This window comes from Homalodisca vitripennis, chromosome 8 (genome assembly GCF_021130785.1).
Source record: "Homalodisca vitripennis isolate AUS2020 chromosome 8, UT_GWSS_2.1, whole genome shotgun sequence".
NCBI lineage: Eukaryota > Metazoa > Arthropoda > Insecta > Hemiptera > Cicadellidae > Homalodisca > Homalodisca vitripennis.
In genome coordinates, this window is record NC_060214.1 from 31675674 (window position 1) to 31698673 (window position 23000).

General features: G+C 34.9%; 1 protein-coding gene across 1 annotated transcript; it reads left to right on the forward strand.

The window, feature by feature from the left end:
- Positions 1–979: 979 nt before the first annotated feature.
- Positions 980–12518, forward strand: LOC124367487. Its single transcript, XM_046824344.1, has 5 exons — positions 980–1257; positions 4006–4042; positions 6977–7063; positions 7249–7407; positions 12366–12518. Exons 1-5 carry the CDS (start codon positions 1250–1252, stop codon positions 12456–12458), a joined length of 384 nt encoding a protein of 127 aa, XP_046680300.1. The 5' UTR covers positions 980–1249; the 3' UTR covers positions 12459–12518.
- The last annotated feature ends 10482 nt before the right edge of the window (positions 12519–23000 follow it).

Sequence of the window (23000 nt, forward strand, 5' to 3'; positions counted from 1 at the left end):
TAGCCACACCGGCACAGTATTCAGAAACTGAGACCATTAAGGTCAAAGCTGTTCTATTCTGAACTTTGTATTACCATTGGCTCTCCATGATGATCCAGAAAGATGGTGCACAACACTGGTCTTGATTTTAGTCAATTGTAATTTCGCATACCAGTGCAATAAGTTTATTTCACAAAACGCATATAGGTTACAATGTATAGAATATAAGTGTCATTGTCAGAGAGTTATGTATATTAAAAATACAATAATAAATGCATATTCACAGTTCATTATTCAAATGTAAAAAGGTTTAACTTTCTTTTTCCAAGAACTAAATATGTTTTTTTTCTCTTTTCTTTGTCAAATTTCTTATTGTTAATGCATGATTGTATTTATTTCGCTTTTATACTAAAATCGGCGTCACTATACTTTTAACAAGTCCATCGTAAGAATCCTGACTTGACGACGATACTGCAGAAGAGGTGAACTTCTTCGCTGAAAGCCTCTACTTCGTACAGTGCAAGGCCGCTGCAAAACAGTATAGTTAAATCATCTACATGTATACCGAGGAATTTCTTATTAAACTGTTGATATGTATTATTTAAGCTAACTGCATTTTTTAATTTTCATCACATGCTCATTTATGTGTATTTTTATGTATGTATGTATATATTGTTGTTAATAAGTTCACATTATATTGTTATTAACCTTTTTAGGATGTCTGTGTCATGCTGCTAATGCAATAATAATCTATTTTTATCTCTTTTAAGCCTCAGCTTTAAGCTATGCTGGCTTCGATATAACTTATATAGATTTTATGACACTGATATTTATTCGTAAATTACACTATTAACCGTGTATTTCCCTGATTGGCCCTCGCCGGGATTTGAACCCTTGGTAAGTATTAATTATGTATGTATTAATTATTTCTCAAGATACATTTGAAACAAAAATGTGTCCGGCAAGTGGCAACCCTGAAAGCAGTTGGGCAGCATCCAGCCCTCCCTGAGTACTCACATGTTCAAATCAGCCTCCAAATTTAAAACAACAAAACTAAAACATAACCTAAGTTTCGAAGGGAAGACAAATAAGTTGGAATATATCGTTTGACCGTAACTTTACGAAATATGTTATAATTGTGCGAATGTATGTAGCCGCTTTAACTTTACATAATAATCTGATGTGTTATTTTGATATTTAAACGTCCAGTTATAGTGTCTTTTATCAGCTCTGAGGTTAAATTTAGAGTAGTATTTGTTCTTCCAATATTATGGAAGTGTAAGTATTGACTTATGTTTTAATTATTCGATTATTTAGGCTAAATTTATTATGCCGAAACGAGCTTTTAATTTCAGTATTTGTACAGTTTAAGGATACTCAACATTTTGCACTAAAAATTGTTCAAAACTTCTATAGTGTATATTAATATAAAAAGAGAACTCAGTGTTAGGAAATATAAAATAAAGAAGTTGTAGCAGAAAATAAGGAAGTTCTGGTGGTTGGCTTAGGTAGATGGGTTGGATCTCTGGTTGTTTTGTAAAAAACCCTCTGGGTGATTCTTTTACATCAAAATGGCTGCAGTATAATAAGCATCTAAAACTCGAATGGTCGATAATATCGAATCACGATAACAACAATTTAAATGCTGTCAGACATGTTTACCCTCAAGTAATTGCAAGTACTATGCTGCTCAAACTTAGTATAAACATAGCTGTATTATTTTCTATAATAATTAATAATAATAATAAAAATAATAAATTATTTAAAATGCGTATATTTCTTTGACGTATTATATATCTTAAAAGTCTATAACATAGGTCAGTTTGACATTATTGTTCCAAATTAATTCAAACAAAGTTAAATCATGTATATGTTATTTGAGCAATGGGTACTAGAGGTGGCAAATAACCTGTCCTTTGTCAATAACCTATTACAAAATAACATGTTGAGGTATTATATTCCAGTAACCTGTTACTGTAGTAACATGTTAGTATACAAAAATTTAACTATTTAATACACTACAATGTAATATAGACTGATAAATTATAAACCGGTTAATTATAATTATTGGGTACTATGAAATCCTTATCTCCTATTTGTTATGTTGTTACATACATACATATTAAAAATTAAAGATAACCTTTACAAGTGCACACATGATCTGAGCTTTAATTTGGGTACTATCATGAGGGTACTTTTTCGTATTCTGCCAGAAGTGCAGGTGAAAGGCGCCACTGAAGTCCGCACTGATAGTCAGGGGCATTTCTGATCGGTTTTTTCCCCACCTCAGATCACGTCCCAGATTGTCCAAACTTATCCAACATCAGATCATGTTGTACGATCTTGGACGTGATTTTAGGTCGAGAAAATACCGATAAGAAATGCCCCTTACTTCTGGCGAAATAAGAAAAATATCCCTCGAGATAGTACCCAAATTCAAGCTCAGATCACGTGAGCACTTTTAAAAGTTATGTTTAACTTTGGTACTACTAGTAAAATGCTTACGATAACCTAATCTAAACCCACTTATATTGCATAATAACATTTCATTGTGTAATATTTCCATTCCTTGTCTCATTGCTTGCAAAAAATGGTCTTGGCTTTTACTGGTTACTAAGTAACATAAAACCAGATATCATAATGAGAACACCAAATCATTCAGCTAAGCTGTTACTGAAATAACAGTATTTGGGTAATAGGTTACCACTGAATTACTTGGTACTGATACTAATACTGCCCATCTGTAATGGCATCACATACAATGGTTATGTACATGTTTTATTTGTGTCAGTCACGTTTTTTCCTTCAAAATAGTAAAAAATATTATAGTACAATGTTATACAGTTTAGTTTGTTATATTTATAAATGCACATAGCTTAGATTGGTTTTTACTTATATAACTTTGTTACTTTTTATAATTAATTTGATATGCCTATAACGTAATTTCGTTTAAGAAGTTATATCCAGGGTTCTTTACTCAAGAATACTGATGATTCGATATTATTGATCATTTGAATGTTGAACGCTTATTATACTGCAGTCTGTATCAGACCACCAAACAATCAAATATAATATCAAACTAAAACTACATTGATTGTCTACCATTCAAACTAAAATAAATAAAATCAAGTTCGTTGTACTAAAAATGTATGGTTATACAAGTTTAATCGTTGTTTCTAATCTGTTTACCAGTCAAACAGAACTATTGAAAATGGAAATTGACAATTGTAGCTTTATTTATGAATAACACATTTACATAAGTGTTTTTTTAACAATTTTGATCACATAATAGATGCTCCTTACTTATCGGATTTTATATTCTTCAAATTTAAAAATCAGATCATAAGAATCACCACAAATTATTGTATCTTTTTTATTTAAAGTTATTTATTGACAGTGCACGGTTTGAAAAGAATAATAAGATTTTTTACTTTGCTATTGTTATATGTTGCAAACATTATAAAACTACCTTTCAGGGATTGAAACCCAACCTCTTCTTCAAGTGACAAAAAACCGTAATGCATTTAAAAAAAGCTCAAGAATGTATCCTTTATTGAGTTACCTAAACTTAAAAACTAAAAACTCTGTTAGTTTTTTTGATACCTGAAGAGGCTAGATTTGAATCCTCATTGATGAAATTACTTGGAGTTGTGGTAGACAGTACTTTGTAATACCATGTGGAGCTGGTAGCTTCAAAGTCTCTTCTTATTTTATTCAGGGTTATCTAAAACACTGTCAATCTTTTAATGGTTACTGACTGGTTAATGGCTATGTTTATTTACATCTCAAAATGGTAGGCTATTATTAACACAATGCATATGTATTGCTTCTCATAATTCTAGGAAATAAACATTTTTCTATTAGAATAGACATTTTTAAATCGATAATTTAAATACTATCATTTGTAATCTGAAGTAGATTAAGGTATATTTACAGTCTTACGAGTAAAATGGCAACAATATAATGGCACTTGTGATTGTTGATTATCTGTTAGTGTGTGTATTAACATTTTCAATAATTTTTCAGAAAGAATGTAAAGGCTGCATCTCTCTGTAATCATGAGGTAAGTTATTTATGAATTTGTTTCTTACTTTAATATTAACAAATATGTAGGACATACTTATTATTAATAAATTTGTATTATTTTTCACTTTCGTGATTGTTTAAGTGATTACTGTAGATAATTAATCTATATAAATGTAATCATGTCAGTACATGATATAAGTACAATAGAACCATAATAATCCACTGTTAATCATCTGATTCCTTGCTTAATTTGATCATGCTAATATGCTACCTTATTATTCTTTCCCTCATTCACTTAACCAAGATACATTTTTCAAGTAGTTTGCCTGTCCTTGTCAGTTACTGATGTTTCAGTTTGCTTAGTTTCACAGACTTCGACAGATCTGGTTATGATAACAAAAGCCTAGCAATAATTCAGTTTATTTGCAGCACTTGATTTGGGTGAACTGTATTCTTTGTTATTATTATTTTTCTGTACATATTTGTATAGTCTGTACTGTTGGGCAATAGTGATACATATATAACCGTTGTGGTACTGTTCCATTCTTCAAATTTATTACATTATTATTCTTCTTATAATCTAATCTTTGGACATCCCAACCATGCTCTTAATCCTTTGGGTACTAACATCTGGATATCCAGATGTTAGGAGTAGTTTTGAGAAATATTAACATCCTGTTAATAGGGTGCACCCATAATTGTCAAAAAATGCTAATATTCCAATAACCGGAGGTTATGTATTTTATTTTTGTGTTATATAATTTTTTAATACAATTTTTCATATTTAGTACGAAACCAAAGGTTTCAAAAAGCCTTGTCCGAAAAATAAATAAATTGGAAATGTATCATATTCTTTACATTCAGTAGTATTTATAGTACTAACCTGTCATGTAAAAACATAGATTAAAGAGTATATACATCTCTTCTTTGTTGTTTATTTGGTTCAAATGTAGAAGGCATTGATAATCTGGCAGTTTTTACACTGTACAGTTTTATAAAAAATGTGTTTTTCAATACGAATTATTAAAAATCTGTGATTGTGTACGATTTTAGTTATAGTATTGAGTGAAATAAGTTGTTTTATGCTCAAGAAATTTTTTGAAGATTTTTTTATTAGATCAAAATGGGAAAAGATTATTTTGAAGAAAGTACTATTATAAATTTCTGGTTTTTCTTTGTTTCATGTAGTATTATTATTTGTGGTACTAAAGAATTTCTTGTGTAATTAAAAAAATATAAAGGTACATATAGGCAATAATGTAAAAAGGTGTGCAACGGTATAAAATGGGTACGGTATCACTCGGTAGTCCCTAGGAAAGATATCACTGGTATTCCTCAGAAAGAACATTTAAATTTGGCCGTTACCCAAAGGGCTAAAATGGAGGATTAGCAGAGGAGGTGTAATGAAAGATAATTTTACAGGATGAATCTGCAAGGTGCATTCAGAAAGTAAGTTTTTGTTTTACCAGTGAAAAAAAAAACTTGGTAGCAAAAACAACTTTTCATTGTATCTGTATTTTTAAACTATAATAGTTAAAAATAGTAATTGTAATAGTAATAATTTTTTAAGAGTTCCACTAGTTTTTAAGCACTTGACATAATATGGCACAAGTTTTTGTATGTCTTTGTGATAAAAATTACCACCTGTCATTTCAACCAAGTGGTAACATGATCTTTGATCTTGTCATGCATTGTCTTTGAATCTCTTGCCAGCAAGATCAATCTTTGGATGCAAGAGAAAGAAGTAGTCCAGGTTTTATGAAGGTAGTCAAATGTTTTCCAGTAAAAATTCTTTAGACGTTTACAGTGTGAGGACGAGCAGTGTCATGCTATCAAAACAGCAGTACCTGCTGAACATTCTATGGCACCTATTTTGTATTGCAACATTGTTTTCTACAGTTAAAAGCCTACTAAAAAATATCATGTCTGTCCAAAATATTGTTTTAGCGATTTTTCAAGATTTTTTGTATTTTATACTGTACTGGTGATGATCATGTCTCGCTTTCTTACATAGATTGACATTTTTATTCAAAGGTGTCATAAGGTACTTAAGTCTAGTTTCCACTCCCAATCACTAAAAACTGCAAATTAAGTTGTCACCTTCACTATCATGACATGTCAAAACTCAAGTGCACTACCAAGGGACTTTTCTTTTGTTTCTTGGTGAGGTGTTTTTTACCCAATGAGTACAAAGTTTATGAAATCCTAATTTTTCAAGATCAACTTCATGAAAAAAAGATCTTGGAAATGTTTGAAAATACATAAAAAGATGGGTACATCTGATTTCACATGATGTAGAATTTTCAATTGACTTAGGGACTATCAACAATCTCTATTGTTAAAACAAATTTACTCACTCTTATAACCACAAAAATAACAACTTAATAACAAACTTTGAGTATGAGTAAATTTCTTTCTACACATTTGATTTCTTTGTGCATGGGCTTGGTTCGGACTACGGCTGCAGGAGATTGGTTATAGGTTTTTCACATTTAATCAACTGTTTATCTAGAAGCTCTCTATCTTGCTATGAAGCAGAAAACCTGAGGGGACTGTGGTGTGCCTGTAGGATTACCGAGGATAGGTCAGACAGGTGCGAAGCCAGGGCGGTTAGCCTACTCCTGCCATCCCTTGCACTTCTGTTTAGGTTGTGACCGTAATTATAATGCGTGTGATAGTGAACGTTTCATTTGTTGGAACAACAGATTAAAAGTATAACATAAATCATATAACTGTATGTTCATCATTCCTGTTCTCTTTTCTGTTATTTTTGCCTGTGACCTTTTGAACCCTGGAATTTCCCAACTCAGTATAGGCTGAGCTATCTGCGGCAATTATACTAATATTCTTGTGAAAATTCTTTGTAAGTTAGTTGTCAATGGGTTGACATATTTTTGGGACAAAAAAGTCATTAATGTAATCTGTAATCAAAATTCATCAACCTATAAAGCATATATTTTGAATTTTTCAGGTTCTTCACCTGTTGAACGTTTTAAAGGAGAAACCTCAGGAACAAAGTGCTCCTCTAAACAAACACTTAGCCACCATATATTATGAGGTGAGTCATGATGTCTATTATTTCAGAAAGTAAACAATTTTCCATTTTCATTTATATTAATACAATTTTCAGTAATACATAACAATTTTACTAAAATCTGTAAAAAACTGTGCAATTTCAGAGGAAATTATCATTAGTTTGAGAGTTGAATAGTAAAATTGTATCTACCATTTACATTTTTTCAGACAAATCACTTCCTGCAAGACAGTGGCTTTGGCGATCAGACTGCATCTATGATAAGCAACATGTTGTTGGCACTCAAGGAGTTCCCAGTTGCGCTCACCAAAGAAGAGAAGCTGATGATCGTCAATTACCCCCCCACTACCAACCTGCAACTTTCCCTGGTCAGTAATATTAGTAGCTAAAGATGTGGATATTGAGATTAGCTCCAGTCCACCTTCCTCATAGTTTCTGATGTCAAAACGATGTAAAGAATTCATTTTTAGCTTCTTCGTCGCCGACTTTTTATGGATCTCTTCAGGCAAACATCACTCTAAATTCCAGGAGTTAACCCTTTCAGTGCCAACGTCCGACTACACGGACGTACATAAAATATGCAAGAAGAGCCAGCGTCCGACTACAAGGGACACATGTAAATTGTGCAAGAAGAGTCAGCGTCCGACTACATGGACGTGTTTTAAAATATTCGTAAAAAATACAAAAAATATCTAAACAATCCTAATTTTGTTATAATTGTATTTATAAGGATATAAACTAATAAAAAACATTATGTTGAATGTATTTCCATTACATTAGTATTATAAATAAAACAAAATACAAGTGGCTGTGGACGTCGCTAGTCTGAGTCAGCTGTCGTCTGTTGTTTACTAACCAACTACGCAGTTTCGCCGATTGCGCCGAGCTAACTTGTTTTTTTTTTGTTTATTTTTGTAAAATGTTTACAAAATGAAGCGTAGTGCATCACCTCTTAGTAAAAACACTGTACGGAGAGTGTTAGAAGACGAGTGATGTTGTTGTGAGTGATAGTGAAACGGAGAGTGAAGAAGAGCAAAACAAGATAGCAAGATGTGCGAAAAATCCAAATACGCGTTATTTTTGAAAAACAATGATGAAACCTTTATTTTGAAGATAGATGTAAAATCTTTTGTGTATGTGTTCAAAAGTATGTGGAGGTTCAAATACATACTCAATTTATGGAACAAGGATTTTTTTACTGGCCTTATATTTACACCAAACTGAAAAATTCATCATAAAATTTTTATGTAAGTAAAAGTTTTTCTGGTTTTATATTTGTAATGCATGTTGTAGTAAATTTATTTTTCAGTATTAATTTAAAGCGCATTGTTTAGAGCAAAACAAAACAAAAAGTAACAATTTTCATCAATAAATAACAAAACTGTGACAGTTTTTGCAAACTGCTAAAAAATTGGCAATTATAGCCTGGCTCTTCTTGCATGAGCATATGGCACTATGCCTGCCATTTCTTGCACGCGCACTAGGGAGAATGTCTGGCACTGAAAGGGTTAAGTCTGTGACAGCATCAGATGCTGACAGCACCTCTTCCAGATGCTGCACTTATAGTATATTTGTTATTGCTTGTTGTGTGACTTGCCGAAGGATAAATAAATGTCTTATTGTCTTAAATGGAAGTGAGCTAAAGCTAAACTCAACATTCACATTGAATCAACTCTTCACACCATAGCTACGTTATTGGAAGTAGATGAAGGCTATTCAGGAAGCAGTTCATATTTGCATTGGTTGAGTGTTATCGAAGTTCAACTCGAGGGGCAAAAAAATGTAATTTCTGTCTATCTGTCAATCATCGCGATACCTAAAGAACAAACTGACCTATAGACTTGAAACTGCTTGAAGTTTTGTTTCTATATAGGCAACATTAAGTTCGATAATGGTGCATACCAATCTGTGGAATTTGGTTAAGTATTAGTAAACTTTTTTATATTGGTCTCATGAGTATCCATGGTAACGAGAAAATCATAGAATAAATAAATTTGTAAACAGGCTGTGTATGATATGACATTTTAACATTAACATAACATAAAAATAAGCTATAGACTAGAAATTTTATTTGCAACCTCACAAAGCATATTACATGACACTTGGTGTGGTGTATGGAAATAGAAATAACTGAGATGGTAAATGATGTGGATTTAGTTTGATTAGTGGACGTTCATGATTTTTGGTCATGCTTTGTTTGTAAATCAGTGCTGAAATTGAATATCTTGAGTGTCAATATTAGCAAAATATAGGCAGATTTCTATAAAATATATCTGAACAATGACTATTCTATCTGTTGACTGGAGTCGGATGTTTTGAAAATGTTACGAAACTTTCTTTGCTGTAGTGGCTTACAATTCCTTGCCAGCAATGAATTCATTCAGTAAAACTATATACACTAACTAAAAAATTGGTTTTTATAAACAATACTTCAGTTTAATTAATAATTTTTGTACATAAACTTACATCAGAAATCCACTACGAATATCAGCTGCTGGTATCTGAATTTGTAACAATTATGTTTAACCCTCGAGCTGGTATGAAACGAATTTTCGTCGCCAAAGGCCCGTCCGATTTGGCAACGACGAATATTCGTCGCCAAAGTAGACATGTAAAGTTATTGAAATTTTAGGCAATTAAGGTCATATAAATTATTTTTATTTGATATATTCTGGAACAGCATTAACTATAGTACCGATTTACTGTTCTTAATTCGATTATTGTCTTCTTTGTTTACCGTAAAACATCGTTCTCTATGGACAGCTGACGTGAACGTAGTATGGGTCAACCACATTGTTGTGAAACTGTAAACAATTGCCGGGTTTTGTGTTTCAGGTTACGAATCCAATAGTATTTTTGGGAATTGTATTTTATAGTGTTTTAGTGTTGTTATTATTGTTTTTTTAGCTTTCTTAGGTTATAGTTTTAGTATGAGTGAAAACTTTAGAGACCGATAAATCTAGTGACGCTAAGTGAAAAATGAAACTTTGTATATATTGTACATATGTAAATAAGGTAAGATTAAAATTTATTATTTTATTTTATTTTTGTTTTATCTGTCATACTTATATAAGTAAAATTGCAGTCATGAGATAATGTTTACCCATAAAAAATAATATTTATTTAGCGCATTTTTGAAAATAAGTAAATACGCGTGATTTTTCATACAAAGCCCTGTAACACATAAGTTTTGAGGTAAAAGTTACAATAATTATATATTTTTGGAATCAGGGCAACATTTTGAATCCAATATTATTTTTGGGAATTGTATTTTATAGTGTTTTAGTGTTGTTATTATTGTTTTTTTAGCTTTCTTAGGTTATAGTTTTAGTATGAGTTATACATTTACAATTTTGATGTAAAGCTTATTGCTAAGCAGTTACACAATGGAATATTTACAAAAATAATGTCCAAAAAAATATTTTCTTACATTTTGTAAAAAAAAAAACAAAAATATGTTTTCATGGAAACAATAAGATATTATTATTATAATGCTCTCCATATAGTTGTGAATACATTGACATATAATAGTTTATATTTGGACTAACAGTTATGAAATGTGATACATTATAAGAAACGTCTGCGAGGCTGTTAAAATAGAGCCGCCAGTACAGAGTGACACCATTGCCAGTTCTAGGGTTAATAAAAACTATAGCTTTAATAGCAAATTATAGATTGCACTTCCAGTGTAACAACATTAATTATTGATCCTTAATCCCCTTTCCCACATTGAAACATCACCAATGTATTCAGTATGAATCCACTTTTCCCACCAACATGTACAACTTGTTTTCCTTTATTAATAGGATATTTCAAGCCTTTGGGTTCACTTTCTGTCCACGTTTATGTCGCTTCTGTAGAACTATGAAAGTCATCCATGTAAACCGTTGGGAGCTGTGATTCACGATAAGCCTTCACTTTACTCAAATAATTCAATCTTAAATTTCTTATATCAAACCTTTCCATTGAAATTTTTCTGTTGTGTTCAGCTTTTTTCCCATTTAAATCCCAGTTCTAAAATTATGTTGTTCTTAAACTTGAAATGCTTCCCTCGTAGTGAATTCTTTCTGTTAAAATTCATTTCAGCGTTGATCTTTCTTTTTCAGTGAGGTGAAATTCATTTATTACTCTTCTTACAAGACATTTATTCAAATCACCAAGGTCAGTTTTTACTTTTTTTCAACAGACTTTTTCATGTGGAGTGTTAAATATTTTCACTTCCCCTGAGTAATTTTTATTTTCTTTAATAATTATGTAAACAGTACTGGCGATTTTCCACAAACTTCCGCTACTCAAAACCGTAGTTTGTTAGACATGACTACTGTTTGGGCTACTGTTTTTCCATATACCTGTACACATTATATATTATTTCCCATGCCTGACTATGTAGAACAAACAGGTTTCTTGATAGATGTCATAACAGAAACACCAGAATTGTCAATTTTTAAGTCTTTCAGCAGTCTTGCACGACAATGATGCGCGGTTGATGTTTTTGGTTGCGCAGTCCAGCCAGTACACAGATAACCACACCAAAAATTATCTAAAACATTAAAAAATTATGTTAATTCTGTTGTGTTAAGTTACTTCTTAAGTAAAGTTATTTATTCCATTGTTTCTTTCAGTTAACCACTAAATGAAGCTAGAAAACACATAGAAAAAGGAATTAATATAGTAGTTTGTTCTAACATCCACAGTCAGTTGTAAACAATAAGAATTGGTTCCTAAAATAAAGTTGTAATAAATCATATTTTTAAATAAATTTAAGCTGTACCTATCGGTATGCCGTGTAAGATAAAAATAATCATATTTACAGCAGCTGATTCAGATAACCAAACAAAGCCAAATTTACAATAAGGCAACATTCCGTAGTTAACTTGGACGATGTTCTTCACAGTGAGTTCAACAAAACCGTAAGAGTGTGGCACCATTATTGAACCACCTCCATCACATTAGACTGCCTCTCCATTATTTCCATACCGATAGACATCACCAGCGTTCAAAGGGTTGACTGACCTATAACGAGTCTTCCTTTTAATGAATCGAGATGACAGCTGTACGAATGTCAGCTGTGCATTTACTGGGATTTATTGAGTGACCATTTTAATATTTTTACTGACATATAAAGTCATAGAATTGTAAATCTGTCAACTAGTTATGACAGGTAGATGCGAGTTTTAAACCTAACAGCTGCCTAAGAGACAAACAACACATCAGTACAGATTTGTTGCTGCAAAATATTTTCCATAACAGTGATAGAAAGGAAGGCAATGTAAAATATCTACCTCTATTATTCGATGGATTATTGTATTGTTATCTTTTGTTTCAGATTGTACGTGATGCCGATGAGAGAATGAGTGAAGAACAAATGCAAGAATTGTTAGACTTAATAAAAAAACATCTTTTACAAGAACTTGGTTAAATATATATAAAAAAATAGAAATATTTTTTATTGAAACCCCCAATTTTAAACCCACATAATACAATTGCAAAAATTATATCCATCTTAAAGATTGTTAGTTCAAATATTATCTTAACCCTGCAAGTCATCAGCAATGATCTGTAGGTAAAGGCTCGTTTTTTATTGTATAAACTCTCACAGAGGGTTATATATTTTATTTTTATTGTATAGTTATTGTTTAATTTCGCAGCCGGCACTCAAGGGAGACTCATTGGTTTTTCTGTCTAATTATCAATTTCCACGATTAACAACAAAGTGCCATCTGGCTCATGATATAATGGGATGTGTCAGTTAGTCCATAAAAACCACTAGGAACTACAAAAATCTAGATGTTTTGGGGCTATTCTTTGTTGAGAGTTGTCATCAGACACTGCATGTCGGTTACAGCAGCAACGATTGTGTTTTTTGTTTTTTTTTTTGTTTTTTTTGTTTTTTCTTTTAGAACAAGAAGCTTATAAATTGTACCTAGTCCTAAAAGAACCTTTGCACTGCTTCTGGAGTGACAGGATATTCTGGATGGGTAAGGTTGGGAGTAGGAGTGCCGCCTCCTATCGAGATCCATGATGAAGAATTTAGGGCACTAATCTCGTCATGTCCCCTCAAAAGAAGGGGATATCTGCTCTGGACCATCCTCTCCATTCAAAGAAGACAGAGGGTGGCACACTTTTATGTTGAGGCTAGCAAGAACCTCTTGAGGTTAGGGAACAGACCCTACCAACTCCAACAGTCATCTCCTGTAGTAGACTAGACCTATCGAATTGCCCTTGCATCCCAGAATCTGCTATGCCCACTGGTAGGGTAGGTTCAACTGGAAGGTATAAACCAGCCAGAAGTCAACCCTCTGGGGACTACATAGATCATACTTAAATTATGATTTACTGTGGAAATTACATATCATTATGACGATCGGTTCTGTTTTCTGCATCCCGAAAGGAAGCAATATCGGCGAGAAGTCTACACTGTCCCTATCTACTATTTGTTGCTATTAAGCTATAGTACATATTATAAAAATAAAAAGTTAAAGTGAACATTTAATTGCCGAGCTCACGTGATCTGAGTTTGAATTTGGGTATCATCTTAAGTTATGTTTTCCTTTTTTGCCGGAAGTACGGGTTGGCACTTCTTTCTAAATTAATTGAGAAAATTGTCTGTGGCCAGCTGATTGCTTACCTGGAAGGAAATAAATTCCTTTGCGAGCAGCAGTATGGGTTCAGGCAATCAAAATTCACCAAACTATTGATTGATTTTATAATCATTTGCTGACCTTAGCAAAGCTTTTGATTGTGTCGATATTGATATATTGGTATTGGTATTATATTGGTACTTAAGTAGTTGGGTCCGTTGACACCACTTTGAGTTGGATAATTACCTATATTAGCGGCAGACCTCAGGTGACTTGAGGTCAAATATGTTTCAAAATTCAAAATAGAATTCATCAAATCAAATGAAAGGCAAATAACAAATGTCCCACAGGGATCATTTTGCTGTCTCTGCTTTTTATCATTTACATAAATGATATTGCAAAGGTAATCACAGAGCGACCTCTTTATGTTTGCTGATGATACCACAATCATCACCAGGCATAAAAATTTTGATTCGGTTGAAGCCAATGCATTTACAAAAGTAAATAACATGGTTCAATCTTTCACAATCAATTTCTTGAAATTGAATTCTGAAAAACAAATATTCTGTGTATTTAAACCAATCAAACGCGCCTTTCAAAAATCGTAAACCTTTCCATGTCATTCACTTGGGTTGACTTTATGGGAGTGAGGGTGAACTAGTTTTTAGACTGGAGTGAACAGTTGTGTAAGAATCAAGGCTAGTTAAGGGCATTTTTGTCGTACACAGCTTCAGAGGGCTAAGAAACTTGGCCCTGATGAAATCGGTCTACCAATGGTTGCTTGAGTCACACATCTCCTACTTTCTAGTATTGTGGATACCAGATTTCTGTCTGGCAGAAGAATGTTCAATAAGGCATTTTGACATGTCTAATATTGCTCAGATCAACTGGACGCAATATCAAGTAAGTAAGTAAATATCTAAAGGCATTGAAAAAGACATGAAAAATAACAGGCCAGTATATTTTGTCCAGTAATTTCAAAAATGTATGAAAAAGCATGTATGTACGATTCTATGAATAGTTGGAACAAAATCATATCCTTGATGACATGCAACATGGATTTCATCAAGTGAAGTTAGTGTCTGCAGCAACTTTATTGTATTGAGGCGAAATACAATGGTGTGTAGTAGGAATTTTTATGGACATGTCTAACGCATTTGATTGTGTTGAACACTCCATTTGCTCCAAAAATTGCAAGACATTGGAGTGAGAGGTGTAAATAATATACGAGGGGGTACCAAAAAAAAACCGGAATTGTATTGCTGGCAGCCGGCAGCGTGTAGTACACATTCCTGCCGCTAGGCGTGTGTCTCGCAACCTATTGCGAGCTCAGTGACCCCAGTTCCGTTGTCCTAGTGCATTCTGTTCGTTCGTAGTGACTGTTTTCGCTAACCCTGTTTTGTTCTTGTTTAGTTTTTTTGTCATGGCAAGTTTAAGTGAACAACGTGCAGCTGTGAAATTTTGTTTTTTACTTGGTAAAAATGCTGCAGAAACTATTTTAATGTTGAATACAGCTTACAAAGATGATGCTATGGGGAAAAACTCAGGTCTACGAGTGGTTCGCTCAATTTAAAAATGGCGACATATCGATTGAAGACAAACCTCGTTCTGGACGAAAATGTTGAGAAAATTCGTGAACTTGTGCTCATCGACCGTCGACAGACAATTGAGGAACTATCAGAGAGTAGTGGGTTAACTTGGAGCTCGGTTCAGCGAATTTTAACAGGAGATTTAGGACTGAAAAGGGTTGCTGCCAAATTTGTTCCTCGACTTCTGACTGACCATCAAAAGGCACATCGAGTTGAAACTTGCCGCCTTCTGAAAGAACATCTCGAAAATGATCCCGATTTTCTGGAAAAGGTAATTACTGGTGATGAGTCATGGTGCTATGGTTATAACCCAGAAACGAAGCAAAAGTCAAGCCAATGGAAGTCGCCATCTTCACCTCGTCCAAAAAAATGTCGGCAAGTCAAATCAAACATCAAAACCATGTTGATTTACTTTTTTGATGCTAAAGGCATTGTTCATTCTGAGTTTGTTCCTCCAGGTCAGACTGTCAACCAAACATTTTATTTGGAGATTTTAAGAAGATTGCGCAACAGTGTTCGCCAGAAAAGACATATAATTAGAGGCACAGATAGTACAGAGGAGATTAAAGGAGCAAAACTCCTGAGGTTGAAAATTGATGCCAACTTAAGCTGGCAAACATACTAACTACTTCTAACAAAAATAATCTGGCCTGTATGCCGTAAAGAGTGTCTCACTTATGCAATCCAAATGTTTTAAAATTAGTTTATTTTGCCCACATACGTCTTGTGGTATTGGCTTATATAGGGCAACTTGTAAGGAAAACCTAGATTATTTTTTTAAAGAATTGAGAGATATCATTCAATTTAATTGCCGATATTGGTTAAGGCAGTATTTTAGAGAATTCAATATATTACCAGTTTACAGTTGATAGACAATAGACAATATTCTTTTAATGACATATTCGTAGAGAACAGTACATTGTGTCAATACAAAGTGTTTTAAAAACAGGTTCAGGTGTTAAAAAATTCTTTTTCTGTGTAGTAAGGGTTTTCTTGCAGCCATATGGTTAGTTGATTCTTGAGCCTCTTGATTGGTTCTTTCTTGAGATGTTCTGGCAGATGGTTGAAATAGGCTGCACCTTTATATGATGGCTTCTTCCCATATAGACTGAGGTGGTGAGGTGGTAGCGTGAAGTTCGCAGCATGTCTAGTGTTGTGGCGGTGTATGTCTCTGTGTCTGGTCTGTGCTGTGGTGACTGCATGTAGAACAACTTCTCGAATATGGAGTGACACAACTGTGAGGATCTTGAGCTCCTTAAAGGTATCTCGACAGCTTTCTTGTGGGGCAATGTCTGCAAGACACCTTATTGATCTTTTTTGTTGTATTAAGAGCCTTTCCATGTTGGCATTACTTGTTCCCCCCAGGTTGCTACGCCATACCTGAGGTGGGATTCAAATAAAGAAAAATATGCTGTTTTTTGCTGTTTCCAGGCTACTTATTTGTTTTAACCTCCTTATGACATAGGTGCTGGAGGCGAGCTTCTTGCAGAGGTGATCTATGTGGGCTGTCCAGGCCAGGTTGGAGTCTATAGTTACCCCAAGGTGTTTGGTGTTATTTTTGGATTCTATGCCCAGTAATGCTGTTGGTGTTGTTCTTATTTTTTGTGGTAAAATTTAGCTGGACTGTTTTCTTTTCATTCAGGACTAGTTCGTTTGTGGTGCAATATAGTCTAGTAGTGTTGAGGGTGGTGTGTATGTTTCTGGTGAGTGTTTCTGCTGATCTATTGGCCAGTGTGAGCACTGTGTCGTCGGCGTACATTACTGTATGGCAGTTGTCCTCCAAACAGCCAGGAAGGTCGTTAGTGAAGAGGAGGTACAGCACAGGGCCCAGGACTGAACCTTGTGGGACTCCTCGTTGCGCAGTGGTGGGTTCAGATTTGATTTTTTGTTTGATGCCATTTTCTGTGTATTGTATCTCCACAAGCTGTTTCCTGTCATGTAGGTAGCTGTAGAACCACTTAGCCTCTGTCCCAGTCACTCCAAGGGTGTTTTAACTTTGTGAGTAGTCTGTTATGACTGAGACAATCAAAGGCTTTACTGAAATCTAAGAAAAAACTTGTTACAGTGTTTCCCTCTTCTAGTTCGTCGATTACATGTTCTACAAGTTGTATCAGGGCAGTAGCGGTTGACCTCCCTTTTAGGAAACCGTGTTGTTGGCCTGTGAGGAGGTTATTCTCTTCTAGGTGGAGGAGTAGCCTGTCGAGGACTACCTTTTCTATTATTTTAGAGAAAGTCGGGATAAGTGAGATGGGTCTGTAGCTACTAGTGTTGGTAGTTTCGCCATTTTTGTATTTTGGATAGACTTTAGCGGTTTTTAGTAGATCTGGGAAGATTCCTTGTTGGAGGGATTTGTTTGTGATATCTGCCAGAGGGATGGTTAATTCTTCTACAGAGATTTTCGTCAGTTTTGCTGATATTTCATCTATACCCGAGGAAGTTTTTGGCTTCAGGGAGTTAATGGCATTTTTTATGTCATTGTGGGTTACTGGTCGAAATTGCAATTCATAATTTACTTCTGGCAAAGGGTCTTCGTTTTGTGGGGTGTTAAGCCTGTTATGGTGGGTTTGGAGTGTTCTTTCCGCTACTGTGGCAAAAAAGTTATTGAAGCAGTTTGCAATGTCTGTTGGGTCTTGGGTTGTTCCATTGTCGAGTTGTAGTTTCCATTCTCTGGTTGTGTTAGGTTTTGCGTTTCGCTCATTATTTATAATTTACCACAGAGCTTTAGGCTTGTTGTCAGCCTGTTCTATGTGAGCAGCTGTTTGCTCTCGTTTCAGGAGCTTGAGTCTTAGGTCATACTCTTTTTTCCTTGCTGCTGTTTCGATCTTGTCCTCAGCTCTCCCTGTACATTGTTCTCTTTCCAGTGCTTGGATGTATGCTTTTTTCAGCCTTGTGCACTCGTCATTCCAATGAGTTCTCTTGTTAAGTGGTCTTCTTCTTGTTGTTGTTAGTGGGCAGGTATTATTCAATGTTACTTGTAGGATTTCATGAAAACTATTGTAGGCCTGGTTGGCGTCGGCTGTTAAGAGTACGTTATCCCAGTTTTGGCACTGTAGGCTTGATTTGAATCGATCTGTAGACTTTTTGTTGAATATTCTCTTCTTCTCATTTTCCAGTGGGAGATGGTTTCTCTCTGTTTGAACTGTAATTTTTTGCGCCGTGTGATCAGAGAGTCCCGATGGTATTACTGCTGTTTGGATTAGTTGTGTGTCTATGTTTGTACAGATCCAGTCAATAGATTTTGCAGATTCAGCAGTGATTCGTGTAGGTGGTTAGACTCTCTCTGATTATGTCAAAGCAGGAGAGGAGTTCTTCGAGCTTGCTGTTGTCACTGTTTGCCACAAGGTTGTCAACATTTACATCTCCCATTAGGATTGTTTTAGTTTTCGTTTGCAGTGCTCTTTCAAGTTGGTCAAGTAAAATGTCAATTGCGTTGTTCAGGTTTGCACTTGGTGGTCTGTAGACTCCAAGTACTTTGACTACTTCCTTCTTTAGTGTTATTTGAAATAAAGCTGTTTCACAAATCAATTCAGACTCGGGTCTGCTTGTATTCAAGAGTATTATTTGATTTTCTAGTCTTTTTTTGGCATACCCTAGTACTCCCCCTTTTTTTGTGGGCTTTCCTTGTGAAGCCTCCGACCAGGGAGTACCCCTCCAAGCACATGTTTTGTAGATTTTCCTCAGGGATGCCATGTTCTGTTATTATTATGAGGCCTTGGGCGTTGTTCATTCAGGAAATGGGCCAGCCTATCTAATTTGTTTGAGAGCCAATTTATGTTTTGATGTATGAGGGTGATTTTGTGGTGGTTACGAGATGTCTGAGTGTTTTGTTGAGGGGGTCTCGTACTTTTAGTTTGCTCTTGGCTTTTTTGAGGCATGAATTCAGGAAGATTTGTGTTGAGGATTTGCGTTTGTGTTTTTCTACAGGAAACTGGCTTGTGGCTAAAAAATGGGCTTGTGGTGTATTTTCCAAGGGGTGCTCTACACTATGCCTTGCTAAGGTTTCTTGGTCAGTTTGGGATTGTAGGTGTGGGTTGTTTTCTTTCCTTGGACGTACGTTGTACATAAGGGATATCTATAAAGAAGTCTATCAGTTGAGCTGAGTTTAAAAGTGTTTGCTTTAATAATCCATTTGCTTAGTGTGTCCTTTCTAGTTGGTGTGATGTATATGAAGGAATTGGTATGTCTTGTTATTGCTACTAGGCAGTGAGGAAGTGAGTCATATATGTCTTCTGGTTTGCTGGAAGTGCGTATTAGTGCACGGGTTTCTGATTGTTTAAAGACAAGGCACGTGTATTTGTCTTTTTCTAGGATTTGATGGAGGTTTTTGAGGTTATCCGCTGTTTTGAGACTCAGTTCCATTTCAGCCTGACTTGTTGTCTTCATTCCCTGGCTGTAGTAGTTTGAGAGAAGGGCTGTGGTTGTTCTAGTGTATCTGAAGGATACGTTGAGCACTTTTGAGATAGTCGCTATGTCTGTAATTTTGTAGAACTTGACTTCATGGTTTGTTCTGTTTATGTATGGGATTTGATTAGTGTCCCCAATGAGCATCACTTCAGGCACTTTAGCGAGGTTGGCTGCGAACAGGATCTCTCCAGCATGTAACATGAGTGCTTCATCGATGATAAGTCTTTCATATCTATTTCCTTGCTGTAGATGAAGTGTGGAGTTAATCAGAAATGAATGAACTGTTCGGAAGGAGTCATTGGCATATTTGCTCTGGTCTGGATGTAAGTCACTGTAGCGTTTGCGGAAATCCAGGGCTGCATCTCTGGTTGGGAACAAAACGAGATCGCCAGGTCTGCAGTTGTTAAGTATAAAAGTTGTTTTTCCACATCCTGGTACTCCTTGAACAAGGTTAAGTCTGATATCAGGGGTTGTGGGGATATCTGTGTTCTTAACACTGTTGTAGAGTCTAAGGTCATTTAGGATGTATGTGTCGTCAGATGTTAGTATGTTGTTATTGATGAGAGCACTGTCTGGGCTGGCTGTGTATTTGTTTTTGCTCATTTCTCAAGAGCTTTACGAGTCGCGCCCCATCAAATCCAAATTGGTAGGATTTTCTTGAATCTGTTTCAGTTAGGAAGGTCCTCGTTTGTAGGTTAATAATGGCGTAGTTATTCTTTGTTTTTTCACAGAAATTTTGCAGGGTAGCAGATTCTTTGTATAGATGGCTTACATCATATTCTTTGTATACTGCACTCAGGTCTTCAAGTATTTCCCTTTCTTTTGATCTCCACAATTCTTTCTGTTCTTCCATGGCAGCATGCATGTAGTCGACTCGATTTGATGTTGCTGGATTAGGAGTTGTGTATGTGTTTGGTTGTGGAAGAGATCCTTGAGCTGTTCTCCAAGTGCTGTATACTGGCTTGTCTGTCTTTGGAGAGAGTCTTGCGATTTTTCTTTGACTCTTGTCAGCTGTGTCGTCCAGGATATCGTCTATGACTTTTTTGAGCTTCTTGTCTTGTGTGTATAGGCGCAGACGGTGTAGGTATGCGTTACTTGAGTATTGGAGAATGACCTGAAGAAGTTCTCTAATACTGGATTGGCTTAGTTGTATCACTTCCAAGATTTCTTCCAGTTGTATTGAGAAGAGTACGGAGAACTTTATACAGTCATTTGCTAGTTCTAAAAAGCGAAACAGTTTCTTCTTCCAGTTCTTTTGTTTTGTCGAGAAGCATATTACAATGTGTACTTTTCCCTGCTCGTCTAGTGTTGTGATAAAGCTATTGAAAGATGTGTCTTTATTTTTAAGCCTGTGGGTAATTTTAGTGAGTTCTGTTTGTGAGAGAGGGATGAGGGTCTAAAAGAATCTTCATGATCTGTATCGAGGAAATATATTCCACAGGTTTGTGGCAGGTCTGAGTCAGATATGTATTGAGTAGTCAATATGGGGGTTTCCTCTGGGGGGAAAGCAAATGCTTTTACTGCTTTAAGTTTAGCATTATCCTCTTGGTTTAAGTAGGAGATGCGGCCAGTGTTGGTGTTGATTGATGAGTTTGAGATGTATTTTCCGGTCAGCGATCTCGTTTCAGATGATTCCGTTTCATCATCATCACTAAGTGAGTCTTTGTCTGTAATTTTTGGTCTGCTTTCAGTCAATTTGGTCAAGAGATTTGGTTCCCCTTTTGCTATTGTGTCCATTTGTGCAGTCGATGTCAGCTCATTTGAAGTCTTTGTCAAGGTTTTATAAATAGTCAGTTTTTTTAGTCAGGGTTTGTCTGTCTCCCTCGGTTATGTTTGCTTGGCTGTTAGTTGTCAGTTGGTCTGACTCACTTATCTTCAGTTTTTTTGTCAGGGTTTGTCTGTCTCCCTCCGTTGTATTTGTGTTGTAGTTCTCTGTCAGTGGTTTGGGGTTCTCTGTAGAAGTTTTGTAAGCGGGCGATGCATTTGTTGATGTTTGGCTATCTCTATCTATAGTGTCTTGGCTGTTCTCTACCAGGTGATCGGTGGCACCACTTAAGATTTTGTCACTGAGAGATTTTGTCAAATGAGATGGTTTGATACTTTCGGCTGTCTTGTGGGCCCCGTGTTTCCAGGTTCAGGTCGTGTATTAGGGTATTTGTGTTTGCATTATTTGCATTGTTCTTAGCCTTAGCAACCTGTAGGGAGATGCTAAACACATTTTTACCCCTACAAGTGTTTCTTCGTTTCTTAGAGCTTTGCTCTGTGTATTTTTCTTTGTCTGGAAGCTTTTTTAAGGAATTTGCTGATGATGTTAGTAGCATCTTGATTGTTTGCTCCATTTCATCTTGCCTTTTCTTCAGCTGAGTAAGCTCTATCAAGAAAGAAAGAAGAGGAGTTTGGGGTTGTGGAGGCATCATGTGTTTGTGTTCCTGCTTCACTATAGAGTTTTAAAGATAAATTCTGACTGTTGGCTTGTAACTGATTTGACAAGGTGGTGTTTATTTTTTCATCTATTCTTTTCTTCACATGCCATGAATATAAAGAAAGTGAGATACAACATTTCATATGACCTTAGAGGAAAGAGAAAATTTACTGTACAAAACACAATTTGGAATTAAAAAATAACACTAATGTGTGAAATAAGGTTTTTTTAAATGCCAAATGATTTAAAGAATGAAAATATTTTAAAGAAATTAAAATCAATTTGAAAGGAGCATTTAACAGAGTTGGCATTATATTAAATTGATGAGTTTTTATGAGTTAGTCAAGTTATATATTATCAACTTATAACATTGTAATATTAATAAATTGAAGATTTTAATCCTGATATAGTTTTGCTTTAGTTTAAAAAATGACGCTATTTCATGTACAAGTTGTACACAGATAAATAAAGAGAATTTTTTGATCTGATATATCTTATTCCATTTGGTAGTGAATTTTAGCATATTTACCTTGATGTTGGCTTTTTCAGTACAATGTACTTTGATTTGTATAAACATCAAGGCTGACTACTCGTTTGCAAACAGCCATTATTGGGCAGTTATCATTAGAAGACAATACTGTGATTGTAAATGAGTCTATACAAGACAATACTATCAAATTGGATTTAAAATTATTTAAATTCATGTGTCAAAATCAAATCAATTTTGATGTTAAAATAAATGTGTTTTATTTAAACCCGTTTTATTGTAGACAAACTGGTGCCTGGAATATAAATAAAAGAACGACAGTCCTAGACGCAGTGCACTTGCTAATAGTGGAGTGGACCATCACAATTTGTGCAGGAATGAGTTAACCATTGAGGAAGTATTTATTGAGGTCTCGGCAGGACCGGTAGCAGCAATTAAATTGGAGAAGAATGTAAGATTTCTTGCTTCATAGCCTGAA

Coding starts and splice junctions, on each gene's coding strand:
- LOC124367487 (XM_046824344.1), top strand. Junction 4,043..6,976: donor CATCTCTCTGTAATCATGAG/GTAAGTTATTTA, acceptor TGAATTTTTCAG/GTTCTTCACCTGTTGAACGT. Junction 7,064..7,248: donor TAGCCACCATATATTATGAG/GTGAGTCATGAT, acceptor ACATTTTTTCAG/ACAAATCACTTCCTGCAAGA.